Raw genomic sequence first — 14,885 nt, forward strand, 5'->3', positions numbered from 1 at the left:
AGGGACAGAGGAGAACGGAGAGAGACAGAGGAGAAAGGGAATACCAGATGTTTTTTTTCTCAAGATCAAATAGATGATATTGCAATACATTTTGGGAAGTATATTTATTTTACAAACGGAAGGTGAGAGAGAACAAGTCATGGATATGAATAATAACATAACTATAATCATGTGCAGTAGCTTGTGTCCATCATTCACAAATGTTTTTTTTTTGACCTACATTGGGATGGATATGTGAAACCAAACGGAATACTCGATATGTTCTATAATTCGATTTTTTATATATATAAAATGAAAAGCTTTGAACATGAAAAGCCGCATTTGTGGTGTAGATTTCTGTGTCTGTGCACGAGTTGTGTCCGCACTCGCGCCTGTTGGTGAAAAAGCGCACAACTTCGCTCTGTCCGGGATATTTATTAGAAGGGAGCGGATATCTAACTGGCGCTGCGCGGGGACATAACAGGGGGGCAGGGGAACGAGTGGAACTCAGTGTTTCGGTGTGGTTGGAAGGCTCTGGTCTGAGTAATGACGGGTCTCGGGATCTGGAGTACGTTCGGTCGGTTTGCGCGGCTTCCTTTTCTCGCACCATGCACGGTGCTGCTCTGCTTTCTTATTCCAGAATCTCTCTCCCACCCGCAGCCCTGTCAGATTCTCAAACGGATTGGACACACGGTGCGCGTCGGGGCTCTGCACCTACAGCCACGGCTCTTCAGTCACGATCCCACCTTCAGGGGCAAGAAAGAACCCCTTGTCCCCGTGGATGAATGGGACACGGACGGAGGCTCGAGGGAGGCAGCGGAGAGACAGTTGGAAAAGATTACCAAAAGTGTTAATGACCACGGTTTACGCAGCCTAAGGACTAAAGGCACGGGGAACAACCAACAAAGGGACAGGGGGTCAAAAAGTAAAAATATGTACAAACAGGTGGAGAGTGGGAGTCGTGTGTTTATGCCAAGAGATTCTATCATATTAGCCATGGAGACGTTAAACCGCATGGTCGGTTTGTTACCATATAATCTCTCACTGGAGTTGGTGATGGCTGTGGAAGCGGGGCTCGGGGAATTACCCGCTTTCTCCTTCTCATCTTCCCCTACCCCTGTGTGTGAAGACCCAATGTCGTTTCTGCAGAGTGTTTGTCATACTGTTATAGTCCAAGGAGTTTCTGCTATGATGGCTTTCCCTCAGACCAGGGACGAGCTGGTGAAGTTGGAATTCATCGCGTCAGCTCTTCAGATTCCTGTCATCAGTGTTGTCCAGAACGAATTCAAACGGCAGAGTAAGGTAAGGCGACTATCTCTGTACAAACACAATACACCTGTGCATAAACACGAGTGTCAATGTTGTCTTACCTATTGCTGGGGCATGAACGGAACAGAGCGCTTGGAAACTAGATGCTAGAACAACTAAGAGTTGAGGAAGGAATGCTGTGTGTGTTCAGCATCACGGGGACAGCGCAGCCCGCTGCTTTAGGGATTTACAATACAACCTAAATGTTGAAATGTTTCTTTCCATGTCCCTCCTGTGTAAGGTAATGAGCTAAATTCACAATCACACTCCATGAACAATCTGTCAACGAATATAACAATATCTGCCTAAACAAAAAATATCTGCATAAACAAATAAGGAAATTGTCAGTCATTCATTCAAATTAGCATAAATGGGTAGGCTATATTATTAGAAGATTAAATTATATGTTATACCCAATGTTGTAAATTCGACCTATGCATGTAGCTATCTCTCAGACGAAAAATATCCTATCGAACATCCGCATAGCTCCACGTTGCGGCAGCAGCACATAGCACCACATCATCACATCTGGCGGCTATTGATTAAAACACTAACGAACGTCAACCCTTCAACAGGTGCATTTATCTCCAAAAGTCAATATGCATTAAACAGATGGCGTCATTTCCTGTAATGTCTCATAAGTTCTAATGTTACATGTGGGTGTACATGTCAAAGTGAACAACCAATCATCTGGTAAATAATATGAATAAACCTTCCCCTCATCATCAGACACATGCACGAACGCACACGCACTCACACACACGCGCACATGCACACACAAGCACACACACAGAGAGAGACCTCACCTCGCTCCCCTTGTACCTCCCTCAGCATGAAATAACTAGAGACTAGAGAACTATAAAATATGCCAAGTAGGCCTTTTGAGAGGTTGACTGTTGTAATACAAAACCAATGCCAACTGAAATATTACTTAGGCCTAAAAATGAATGTAATTGCAAGCTTTCCATTCACAATGCATTAGAGACGGACGTCGGAGCTGGAAAACAAGGTGATTAAAAAGGGAGGAATATAGAGTGAGTAAAGGAAATTACATTTATTCAACTGTTAAAGACGAACATAGGAATTAAAAACTGCTAATTTAGCGAAATTGATGATGAAACATCAGTGGGTGAAGATCACGTCACTGAGGAAAATATTGCCGTGGCAGAACAACACGTTGCAGTGGTTGAGGACAAAACCGAGTGACAATCAGGAGCCTTTTGAGAAACGTAAAATGGCTGAAATTGTTGGAAACATTGGACAGTTTGATGGAAGTATTGAGCAGTGGCGCTCATACAGAACGGTCTGAACTGTGAATACATTTGATTTTTTATATATATATATATTTTTGCAACCTGCTACAGTCAAGACAGAACAGATGAGAATAAAACGTTTCACTTCGTAGTTTACTAATTTACTAGTTTAGCCCAAATACTAGTCTGTCTGTAAAGGTGTAATAAAGAACAGCGTTAAACTCACAGTGCTCTGGTAGTTAATACAGCAGCCAAGCATTGTCACTGATTCTCCCTCTTCCTGATTTCTTCTCTTGAACCTAAACATTTTAGCAATGACTAGTGGTGTTGGTGAACTGTGTCCTTTCAGTATTTCCACAGTGCAGTAAAGTAGAGTACAGTAGAATAGGACTCCAAGTGGCGCAGTGGTAAAGGCACTGCATCTCGGTGCTAGAGGCATCACTACAGACCCCAGGTTTGATTCCAGGCTGTATCACATCCAGCTGTGATTTGGAGTCCCATAGGAGCGCCGCACAGTTGGCCCAGCGTCGTCCAGGATTGGCCGGTGTAGGCCGTCACTGTAAGTAAGAATTTGTTATTAACTGACTTGCCTAGTTAAATAAAATAATAAAAAATGGTGTGTCCATTGAACTGGACGAGGAAGTCACACTGACCTGCTGGGGGGACAGCACGGCTACTATGTCACTTCCTTACTATAGGGTAAGCCGGTGCGTATGGAGATCGACACCAGAGTGCATTCGGAAAGTATTCAGTCCCTTTTTCCACATTTTGTTACGTTCTAACTTTATTCTATTTTTTTTCTTAACTTAAAACAAAAAAGTGTTTTTAGACATTTTTGAAAATGTATTAAAAATAAAAATCTGAAATACCTTACATAATTATTCAGACCCTTTGCTATGAGACTCGAAAATTGAGCTCCGGTGCATCCTGTTTCCATTGATCATCTGTGAGATGTTTCTACAACTTGATTGGAGTCCATCTGTGGTAAATTCAATTGATTGGACTTGCCTTGGAAAGGCACACGCCTGTCTATATAAGGTCCCACAGCTGACAGTGCATGTCAGACCAAAAACCAAGCCATGAGGTCGAAGGCACAGAACTGGGGAAGGGTACCAAAAAATGTCTGCAGCATTGAAGGTCCCCAAGAACACAGTGGCCTCCATCATTCTAAAATGGAAGACGTTTGGAACCACCAACACTCTTCCTAGAGCTGGCCGCCCCGCCAAACTGAGCAATCAGGGGAAAAGGGCCTTGGTCAAGGAGGTGACCAAGAACACAATGGTCACTCTGACAGAGCTCCACATTTCCTCCGTGGAGAAGGGAGAACCTTCCAGAAGGACACGTCGCCAGACAGAAGACACTACTCAGTAAAGCCCACATGACAGCCCGCTTGAACGCCATCGATCCCGATCAAACATCTCTGTGGAGACCAGAAAATAGCTCCCCATCCAACCTGACAGAGCTTGAGAGGATCTACAGAGAAAAATGGGAGAAACTCCCCAAATACAGGTGTGCAAAGCTTGTAGCGTCATACCCAAGAAGACTCGAGCAGAGAGGAGCTGGAGCGGAGTGAGCTTTCTTTGCCCACTCCAATTTTGCTCAAGTAACACTCCAAGTAGTGCTCACTTCACGAGCTCAGGGCATGCTCTATTTGTGTGTTCCTATATCCACTTGCTTTAGCTACTGTCATGGAGTTCACTAAATATTTTCAATAAAGAAACTGATAAAAACACACAGGTGCAAAATGAAGGTGACTTACAAAAGATGAGGACTAAGAGCTAGAGAGGGAGTGCGGTGATGTAGTGTACACAACTAAAGAATCACTGTGGATATCTGAAAAGACACGTATCCTGGAAGCATGTGATGGTGTACTTACTGTGTGCACATGCTAACAAAAAGGAACAAGGTAGGTAGCTAGCTAAGTGTGTCATTGTAGCAAAGTATTTATAGACCAAAAAAATCCTATCACTTAAAAGTTTAGTTCATTTTCGTTCTATCATTTATACAATAGGCTATCATTGATTTTGGTCCAATAGGCCTGACATATTACCTCTTTCAAGGAGCTTTCCATTTTGATTAGGTTATTATGCCTAGAAACCTGTAGGGAAACCTATATAAAGACAGTTAAACAAATCGGTATCCCTTCCTAGCCTGGCGAAAGTGGCCTAAAGGGTGTTATCCCCAATGGTGATGCAAGCACAGAGAGGGTGTTCTTCACTGCTGGTCGGCTCTCCAGGGACCATCACATGGGCCTGAAGCCACAGACTCTGCCCAAACTTCTGTTTCAAAAAATGTCAACAAACTTAACAAAACAAATATGTATTGCATTTTTTTATTAATTTGTATTTAATTCTAAGTCACAGCCTATATGCACAACTTATATATAGTATAATGATTTAATACAACAACAACACAAAATTAAATGATGAGCGCTTAATGTCCCTGCCAGCCAAGTGTATCACACTCACAAATGCTTCACAAGTTCTTTATTTGTAAGCTATAGCCTTCAAATAATCTAAATAATACAGCCTAAATAATTCATTTTCTCTCTTAGTCTCCCTGTTTGTCTCCTGACCTATTTAGAGTGTTTATATGCTGTTTAATACGACATGCAGACTATTTGAAATGATGAACGCTTCTTACAGTCAGCTCTTCATGTTGGTTATGTAAATACTTTTCATTTAAATCATATGGTTTCAATACTTCAAAACCAAGTAGTCACAAAAATAGATGGGTGTTGGTTAAATCGAGATTTTGATGTTGCATTTTTTCCCCCTGTAAGGACGTTGAGTGCCGGAGCGTACCCTGTGAGCGTACCCCGTGAGCGTACCCCGTGAGCGATGAGTTGGATTTCAGACCACATACTCTGATCGACACAGGGGCAGCTGTATCTTGTGTCAGACACAGTCTACAGAAAGACACTGAAACACCTTCCACTTCAGCCAGCATACTAGACATCGTGTTAATTAAAGACTTCCACTTCATCCAGCATACTAGACATCGTGTTAAAGACTTCCACTTCAGCCAGCATACTAGACATCGTGTTAATTAAAGACTTCCACTTCATCCATACTAGACATTGTGTTAATTAAAGACTTCCACTTCATCCATACTAGACATCGTGTTAATTAAAGACTTCCACTTCATCCATACTAGACATCGTGTTAATTAAAGACTTCCACTTCATCCATCATACTAGACATTGTGTTAATGACTTCCACTTCATCCAGCATACTAGACATCGTGTTAATTAAAGACTTCCACTTCATCCATACTAGACATCGTGTTAATTAAAGACTTCCACTTCATCCATCATACTAGACATTGTGTTAAAGACTTCCACTTCATCCAGCATACTAGACATCGTGTTAAAGACTTACACAGGTGAATCTGTCACCGTGAAATAGGCATCATTGATGTCACAGTTCAGTTAAATGTACAAACTGAAAAAGCTGACACTATACGTCGTGAAAGGAGACTATCCATCCCTACTGTGGCATTCGTGGCTGGAGACAATCACACTGGGCTGGTCATCATTGCATACAACGACACATGGAGACTAAGGCTATACCCGTCATCTTAAAGAAACATGGAGGATTATGTATTGGAGAGCATGAAAGACATTTCAGTGAAGCTTAGCATTAAGCCTGACAGCAAACTAACATTTCTGAAAGGACAACCCTGTACCTTATGCTATCAGACCAAAAGTTGAGGCTGACTTGGACGCTTTAGTCAAGAACAAAGTACTGGGAGCCAGTCAGCTTGAGTGGATGGGCTACACCCATCGTACCAATCCTTAAGAAGGATGGCGGAATCTGGATACAAGGAGACTAACACACATCGACATCCTTGTTGCGGGCTCATCTGTGGGGGGGGGGGGAGTTTAGCAAAATCGAACTCTGTCTACTTGCAGATGCACGTGGATGAAGCAAGGGGCTCTTCAGGTACTGGCATCTACTGTTAAGAATCACAAGTGCACCAGCACTGTTCCAAAGGGCAGATCTTGAGTAGAGGAATACTTGGATGACATCCTCGTTACTGGGAAAGATGAAGAGGACCATCTCCAGAACTTGCATGAAACTTTACAGCGATTGACGGACTGCGAGTTCGTAAGGACAAATTCTTCCATTCTTCCAATCATCAGTTGAATACCTTGGACACATCATCGACGACACATACCTTCACCAGGCTCCATCTAAGGTAATGGCTATCTTGGATGCCCCAGCCCCTGAGAATGTGAGTCAATTCAATTATTTCCTGGGGTTACGGAATTATACAGACACTTAATTCTGGGATTAGCAGTGAAGCTGAAGCCACTGCATCAGTTGCTTTGTCAGGACAAATCATGGAAATGGACAAAACAAACATACTTCGACCTGTCAGTGCACAACTAGCTTGACATGCTAGTCCCTACGGTGTGGGAACAGTTTTGTCCCATATCATGCCTTCTGGTGAAAAGAAGCCGATCGCTATCGCATCGGACATTGAACAAAGCAGAAATGAACTACGTACAGATAGAACGAGGAGGCCTAGGCATCGTTGTTTGGAGTGCATATGTTTCACCAGTATCTGTACAGGAGGACGTTTACCCTTACAGATCATCATCCGCTGATGAACCACATACTAGGATTCCGTCACTGCTGCCAGCAGAATGCAAAGGTGGCTTTGTTGTTGTCAGCACACAACTACAACATCAAGTACCACAAGTCAGAGTCGGCAATGCAACGCCTGTGGTCAAACCAGAGTCTTCTACTTCAGACAAATGTGGAGAAACACCAGAAAAAACCTGGTGTTGTCTGAAGTGATGGACATCAACGCAGGAGATGCTCAGAAGCTGAAACCTTTTCAAGAGAACTGAGCTGTACAGTCCAGTTGTCTTCTGTGGGGGAGGAGAGTTACTACTCTGGCCTTCGCTGAGGAAACCAGTGTTGAAACTGCTGCACTCAGGTCAAAGCTACTTCTGGTGGCCTGGATTGGATGGAAGCATTGAGGAGAAAGCAAAAATATGTTCCTCATGTCAGAAGGTTTGCAATGAAACTCAACTTGCACCTCTTCATCCGTGGGATTGACCAGAGGAGGCGTGGCAACACATCGACTTCACAGGTACATTTGAAGACATAATGTTTCTCGTGGTCATTGATCCTCATAACAAGTGGCCATCGTGAGGTCTACTACTGCAGATGTCTACCTTCCTACAGGTGAATAGCATATAACACTTCAGGTCCTCAGGTCCTATCATCAACGGGCCGGCCGGAGAGGTTTGTACAGACCATGAAACATGCTTTGAAAGCGTTTCAGGGTCAAGGGACACTGCACCAACGCTTGCACAACTTCCTGCCATCCAGCAACACGCCACACACAACCACAAAATCTTTGCCTACACATGAAAAGAGAAGCTTGTAAATATGTTTATTTATTGGAGATCTACAAAGCTGTTTATTTATTTCATGTGTCTTATTTTGTATTTTGTTAGGATCCCCATTAGCTGTTTATAAAGTAGCAACTACTCCGGAGTCCACACAAAACATAACATATTACATAATACAGAGCATTAATAAACAACAGCTCAAGGACAGAACTACATACATTACAATTTATCAATACATATCAATATATATCAATACATCAATACATACACACAAACTACCTAGGTCAAATAGGGGAGAGGCGTTGTGCCGTAAGGTGTTGCTTTATCTGTTTTTTGAAACCAGGTTTGCGGTTTACTTGAACAATATGAGCTAGAACAGAGTTCCATGCAGTAATGGCTCTATATAATACTGTACGATTTCTTGAATTTGTTCTGGATTTGGGGACTGTGAAAAGACCCCTGGTGGCTTGTCTGGTGGGGTAAGGTGTGTGTCAGAGCTGTGTGTAAGTTGACTATGCAAACCATTTGGGATTTAACACAATAATGTTTCTGATGAAAAGAAGGAGTGATGTAGTCAGTCTCTCCTCAACTCTTAGCTAAGAGAGACTGGCATGCATAGTATTTATATCAGCCCTCTGATTACAATGAAGAGCAAGACATTGTCCTGGGCCAGCTGCAGCTTAACTAGTTCTTTCCTTGCAGCACTCAACCAAATGGCTGGACAATAATGAAGACAAGACAAAACTAGAGCCTAAAGGACTTTTGAGTGGGGTGTAAAAAAAAAACAGAGCATATCTTTATTAATGACAGACAACTCCCCATCTTTACAACCATTGAATCTATATGTTTTGACCATGACAGTTTACAATCTAAGGGAACACCAAGTAATTTAGTCTCCTCAACTTGTTCAACAGCCACACCATTCATTACCAGATACAGCTGAGTTCTAGAATTTAGGGAATTATTTGTACCAAATACAATGCTCTTAGTTTTAGAGATGTTCAGGACCAGTTTATTACTGGCCACCCATTCTAAAACAGACTGCAACTATTTGTTAAGGGTTTCTGTGACATCATTAGCTGTGGCTACTGATGCGTATATTGTTGAATCATCAGCATACATGGACACACATGCTTTGTTTAATGCCAGTGGCAGGTCATTAGTAAAAATAGAAAAGAGTAGAGGGCCTAGAGAGCTGCCCTGCAGTACACCACACTGTTTGACATTAGAGAAGCTTCCATTAAATAAAACCCTTTGAGATCTATTAGCTCTGAATCCACAATATGGCAGAGGTTGAAAAAGCTATATGTTTTTTCAACAACAGGTTATGGTCAATAATATCAAAGGCTGCATTGAAATCTAACAGTACAGATCTCACAATCTTGTAATTATCAATTTCTTTCAACCAATCATTTGTGTCGTCAGTGCAGTACATGTTGAGTGTCCTTCTCTGTAAGCATGCTGAAAGTCTGTTGTTAATTTGTTTACAGAGAAGTAGCATTGTATTTGGTTAAACACATTTTATTCCAACAGTTTGGTAAGAGCTGGCAGACAGCTTATTGGTCTGCTGTTAGAACCAGTAAAGGCTGGTTTTTCTTGGGTAATTACTTTGGCATCCCTTTTTCTTGTGCCCACTTTACCAATAACCGGCAAATGGTTTTTACTTTTAATTTAAAGTCCTCCAAAGTGTTTTATCCATCATTCTTTATATCATTGATCGGTTTCTTCTTCTTTTTGTTGAGTTTAGTCACATCATTTCTCAATTTGCAGTAAGTCAAACAGACAGATGTGCAGCCAGACTTATTAGCCACTCCTTTTGCCCCCATCTCTTTCAACAATACAGTTTTTCAATTCCTCATCAATCCATGGAGCTTTAACAGTTGTAACAGTCAGTTTCTTAACAGCTGCATGTTTAGACCTCTGTTTACAGTCCTGTCTCTTCTATAAATGCTATATCCTTGTATTGCTACTGATGTATCATCAATCAATTATCTAAGTGAGTCTCAGAATGGCTAATATATGAATGTTATCTGATGTTAGCAAGTTATTGATTTCATGAACCTTATTCTAAGGCTAGATACAGTTAAAGTTGGAAGTTAACATACACCTTAGCCAAATACATTTAAAAATCAGTTTTACACAATTCCTGACATTTAATACTAGTAAAAATTCCCTGTCTTAGGTCAGTTAGGTATCACCACTTTATTTTAAGAATGTGAAGTGTCAGAATAATAGTAGAGAGAATTATTTATTTATTTATTTAATTTTTTCATCACATTTCCAGTGGGTCAGAAGTTTACATACACTCAATTAATATTTGGTAGCATTGCCTTTAAATTGTTTAACTTGGGTCAAACGTTTTGAAAAGCCTTCCACAAGCTTCCTACAATAAGTTGGGTGAATTTTGGCCCATTCCTCCAGACAGAGCTGGTGTAACTGAGTCAGGTTTGTAGGCCTCCTTGCTCGCACTCGCTTTTTCGGTTCTGCCCACAAATGTTCTATGGGATTTAAATGAGGTCAGGGCTTTGTGATGGCCACCTCAATACCTTGACTTTGATGTCCTTAAGCCATTTTGCCACAACTTTGGAAGTATGCTTGGGGTCACCATTTAGAAGACTTTTTGCAACAAAGCTTTAACTTCCTGACTGATGTCTTGAGATGTTGCTTGAATTAAAAAAAAATCTTGCTTGTTTGTAGGTGACCAAATACTTATTTTCCACCATAATTTGCAAATAAATTCATAAAAATCCCAATATGTGATTTTCTGGATTTTCTTTCCCTCATTTTGTCTGTCATAGTTGAAGTTTACTTATGATGAAAATTACAGGCCTCTCATCTTTTTAAGTGGGAGAACTTGCACAATTGGTGGCTGACTAAATACTTTTTTGCCCCACTGTATTAAAATGAGCTATTTTCAGCCCTTTCCTGCATAGCTTTTCAGAGATAGACATAATATTGAAATGAGCAGACAAAGCAAGATAAAATAAATATACATTCAGCAGTCCTTTAATCATTTGGTTTTTGCTGCGGGGTTGAAGCTACAAACCCATAGTCTTGGCTCTCTCATCCCTTCCAGTCTTCTGGGAGGGAGGGTGGACAATGAGCCTGTCGTAGCGGATGAAAGCAATGTCCTCACACGCTCTGGCAGCTTCCATGGCTGGGATTAGCTACTTCCTCTTCTGGCCACAGCTTCAGGATAGTCCTCGTTGAGGAAGATATACATTCCTCTAAAGTTCTTGGCTCTTTCCAGAACAACTACCTTGTCCTTGAACCTCAGGAACTTGACCACTTGACCACCTGGGCCTGTCACCTGGGCCGGTGGTGGGTTTTCCAGTCCTGTGGGCGCGCTCCACCTCAATCTTCCTGTGGTCCATCTTCAATTTCTCAGAGATCATTTCCCTCACTTTGTTCTAATCTCCATTCAGGTGTAATGTTGAGATTCTGCAATTCTGTTGTTCCGCTTTGATTGTCCCTCATTGTTTTCATGGATTCACACACAGAGCAATGACTTACAGATTGCTGTCACCTTGCCGTTCTCCTGTTTCAACTCATCGAGCAGACCCTGGGAGGACTGCAAACTGTTCTTCAGGACCTGGACCTCTCTGGTCCATTCGTTTATTAGTTGAATCCACCAGTATTTGGACAAAACACTTGAAGCTTTCTTGTTGTCACAACTGCTTGTAGAACTCTTTTTGTTTGCTTAAAAGATCCTTTGTCTGTGATAGAGAGACACCACTGTCCTCAACGGTAAGCCCAACGGCTTTGGTCTTTGTCATATTAGCTAGCAACGTTTACACTGTTACTCCTCGTAGTTCCAGACAGGGCAGGTCACAGGGAAGATTAAAAACAACAAACAGCAGGGATCTAGAAACCCGGGACAATCCGTGGTCTCAGCCACAATGGCTAACCGCTAACCGCGTCGCTGGCTGAGTTCAAGCCCTCAAGAAACCCAGCTAGCGTATAGCTAGCAGCTAAGCTCAGACCCGGACTTGGTCGGAAGGATCACTGAACAGAGAGTAGCAGTCTTAGCAACTGATGCCAACTGTGTCGTGGGATCCAAACTAAAAAGTTAGCTAGCTACTAAGAAACTTTCCAATATACATTTAAAACAACACACTTTCCAAAACAACAAACCGAGCTCTCCCTGTTTCCACGTTCAACAGGAAGTGACAGGGATTGGATATAAACAAGAGAGTGGAGCTGTGAAAGTGTAACAAACTGGTTCATCATAAGAGGAGATGTTATATATTGGGATTGTTCCATTTGTACTTCCAGACTTGCCGTAGTTGTGCCCCAGAGCATCATGGGTGTTGGATGATGTATATTAGCATGTTCCAGGAAAATGGATAACGATTTAAAAATAAAAAAATAAGATTAACTGTACACACCACTGGGATCGAATTATCTCTCTCTGCCTGTCTCTCTCGTTCTCTCTCTTTCTCTCTCCTTCTCTCTCCTTCTCTCTCATTCTCTCTCTTTCTCTCTGCCTCTCTGCCTCTGCCTCTCTGCCTCTGCCTCTCTGCCTCTGCCTCTCTGCCTCTCTCTCTTTCTCTCTCTGCCTGTCTCTCTTTCTCTCTCTGCCAGTCTCTCTGCCATTTTCTCTCTTTCTCTCTCTTTCTCTCTCTTTCTCTGTCTCTCTGCCTCTCTGCCTCTCTCTCTTTCTGCCTCTCTGCCCTTTTCTCTCCTTCTCTTTCTTTCTCTCTCTTTCTCTGTCTCTTTCTCTTTCTCTCTCTTTCTCTCTCTTTCTCTGTCTCTCTCTTTCTCTTTCTCTCTCTTTCTCTCTGCCTCTCTGCCTGTCTCTCTGCCTTTCTCTCTGCCTCTCTGCCTGTCTCTCTGCCTTTCTCTCTGCCTTTCTCTCCCTCTGTCTCTCTGTTCATCTCCCTATCTCTCTGCCGGTCTCTGCCCTTCTCTCTCTCTGTTTCTCCGCCTGTCTCTCTGCCCTTCTCTCTCTCTGCTTTTCTCTCTCTCTGCCCTTCTCTCTCTCTGCCTGTCTCTCTCCCCTTCTCTTTCTCTGTCTCTCCCACTCTCCATTTCAATTTGCTTCATTGGTATACCGTGTAACGTATTGATACATATTGCCAAAGCACAATGTTACAATTGAAAATAGAGTAATTAACAGTTATTTCTCTCTCATACCAAACATCAGATTAGACAGTTATCATCAGAACATTGGTATCTATGCTCTACAAGCACACTTCTCTGACCAGGCAGAGACCCAGGCAGAGACCCAGGCAGAGACCCAGGCTGAGACCCAGGCAGAGACCCAGACAGAGACTCAGGCTGAGACTCAGGCAGAGACCCAGGCAGAGACCCAGGCAGAGACCCAGGCAGAGACCCAGACTGAGACCCAGGCTGAGACCCAGGCTGAGACCCAGACAGAGACCCAGGCTGAGACCCAGGCAGAGACTCAGGCTGAGACCCAGGCAGAGACCCAGGCAGAGACCCAGGCAGAGACCCAGGCAGAGAACCAGGCAGAGACCCAGGCTGAGACCCAGGCAGAGACCCAGGCTGAGACCCAGGCTGAGACCCAGGCAGAGACCCAGGCTGAGACCCAGGCTGAGACCCAGGCAGAGACCCAGGCTGAGACCCAGGCAGAGACCCAGACAGAGACTCAGGCTGAGACTCAGGCAGAGACCCAGGCAGAGACCCAGGCAGAGACCCAGGCAGAGACCCAGACTGAGACCCAGGCTGAGACCCAGGCAGAGACCCAGACAGAGACCCAGGCTGAGACCCAGGCAGAGACCCAGGCAGAGACCCAGGCAGAGACCCAGGCTGAGACCCAGGCAGAGACCCAGGCAGAGACCCAGGCCGAGACCCAGGCCGAGACCCAGGCCGAGACCCAGGCCGAGACCCAGGCAGAGACCCAGACAGAGACCCAGGCTGAGACCCAGGCAGAGACCCAGGCAGAGACCCAGGCAGAGACCCAGGCTGAGACCCAGGCTGAGACCCAGGCTGAGACCCAGGCTGAGACCCAGGCAGAGACCCAGGCAGAGACCCAGGCTGAGACCCAGGCTGAGACTCAGGCTGAGACCCAGGCCACCTGCTCCGTTATAGCAACACAAGAAAACACTTCCTGCTCATTAGCCATTAATAACTATTTACTGTGTGTCAATACACATCCAATAACAGTTACAACAGTGGTGTGTGGTTGCGACCCAAATGGCACCCTATACCCTACTTTTGAGTAGAATCCTATGGGCCCTGGTCTAAAGTAGTGCACTATATATGGAATAGGGTGCCATTTGGGACTTGAAAGTTGTGTTTGAAGGGGATGAGAGTAGAGCCCTGAGGGCAACAAGTGTTTTTTATGTTGTTCAATAGCAGCGCTTCCTCCTGCTGATTGGGCTGATAAATAAAAATAAATCCTGTAATTAGTTACCCTGACGGGTTCTGTAATTAGTTAACCGGAATGGTTCTGCAATTAGTTAACTGTAATGGTTCTGCAATTAGTTAACCGGAATGGTTCTGTAATTAGTTACTACCCTGAAGGGTTCTGTAATTAGTTACTACCCTGAAGGGTTCTGTAGTTAAATTGACGGATTCTGGGAGCCATGCCACACGCTGGGGATAGATAGTTAGATAGATAGATAGATGATCCCCCCCCCCACACACAGAAGCTAAGTCAGGTTTATCCAAGTCAGGTTGATCAAAGTCAGGTTTATATGAGTCAGGTTCATCTGAGTCAGGTTTGATCTCAGGGTTGAAGTCCCCAGACATTTACAAGGAATCACCGTTACCATCAGGTCAATTGGGACTCATATTTTAATATGCTGCTGAAGTGGCACGACGTCTTTTGTTTTGACATCTGGAGATACATTCATGAAGGGATGAAGAGCTCTTCTTTAGTGTGTGTAGATTTGCCTGTTTTCTTTCTGTCAATTACAGGAAGTGGTCTTCACTATAGCCCCGGCCCCCTGGGGAAATGACCTCACTAAGCATCTCATTCGGCCTCTCTGGAAAGACCCCCAGCTCATCTC

General features: G+C 43.5%; 1 protein-coding gene across 1 annotated transcript in view; it reads left to right on the top strand.

The window, feature by feature from the left end:
• The first annotated feature begins 410 nt into the window (after positions 1-410).
• The window catches only part of LOC110536763 (glutamate receptor ionotropic, NMDA 3A-like), an 89,921-nt gene continuing 75,446 nt past the window's right edge, over positions 411-14,885 (top strand). Inside the window, exon 1 of the mRNA XM_036936735.1 lies at positions 411-1,281. Within this exon, the coding sequence (XP_036792630.1) occupies positions 526-1,281 (756 nt within the window). The 5' untranslated portion in view covers positions 411-525. The remainder of the gene's footprint in view (positions 1,282-14,885) is intronic.

This window comes from Oncorhynchus mykiss, chromosome 12 (genome assembly GCF_013265735.2).
Source record: "Oncorhynchus mykiss isolate Arlee chromosome 12, USDA_OmykA_1.1, whole genome shotgun sequence".
Classification (NCBI taxonomy): Eukaryota; Metazoa; Chordata; class Actinopteri; order Salmoniformes; family Salmonidae; genus Oncorhynchus; species Oncorhynchus mykiss.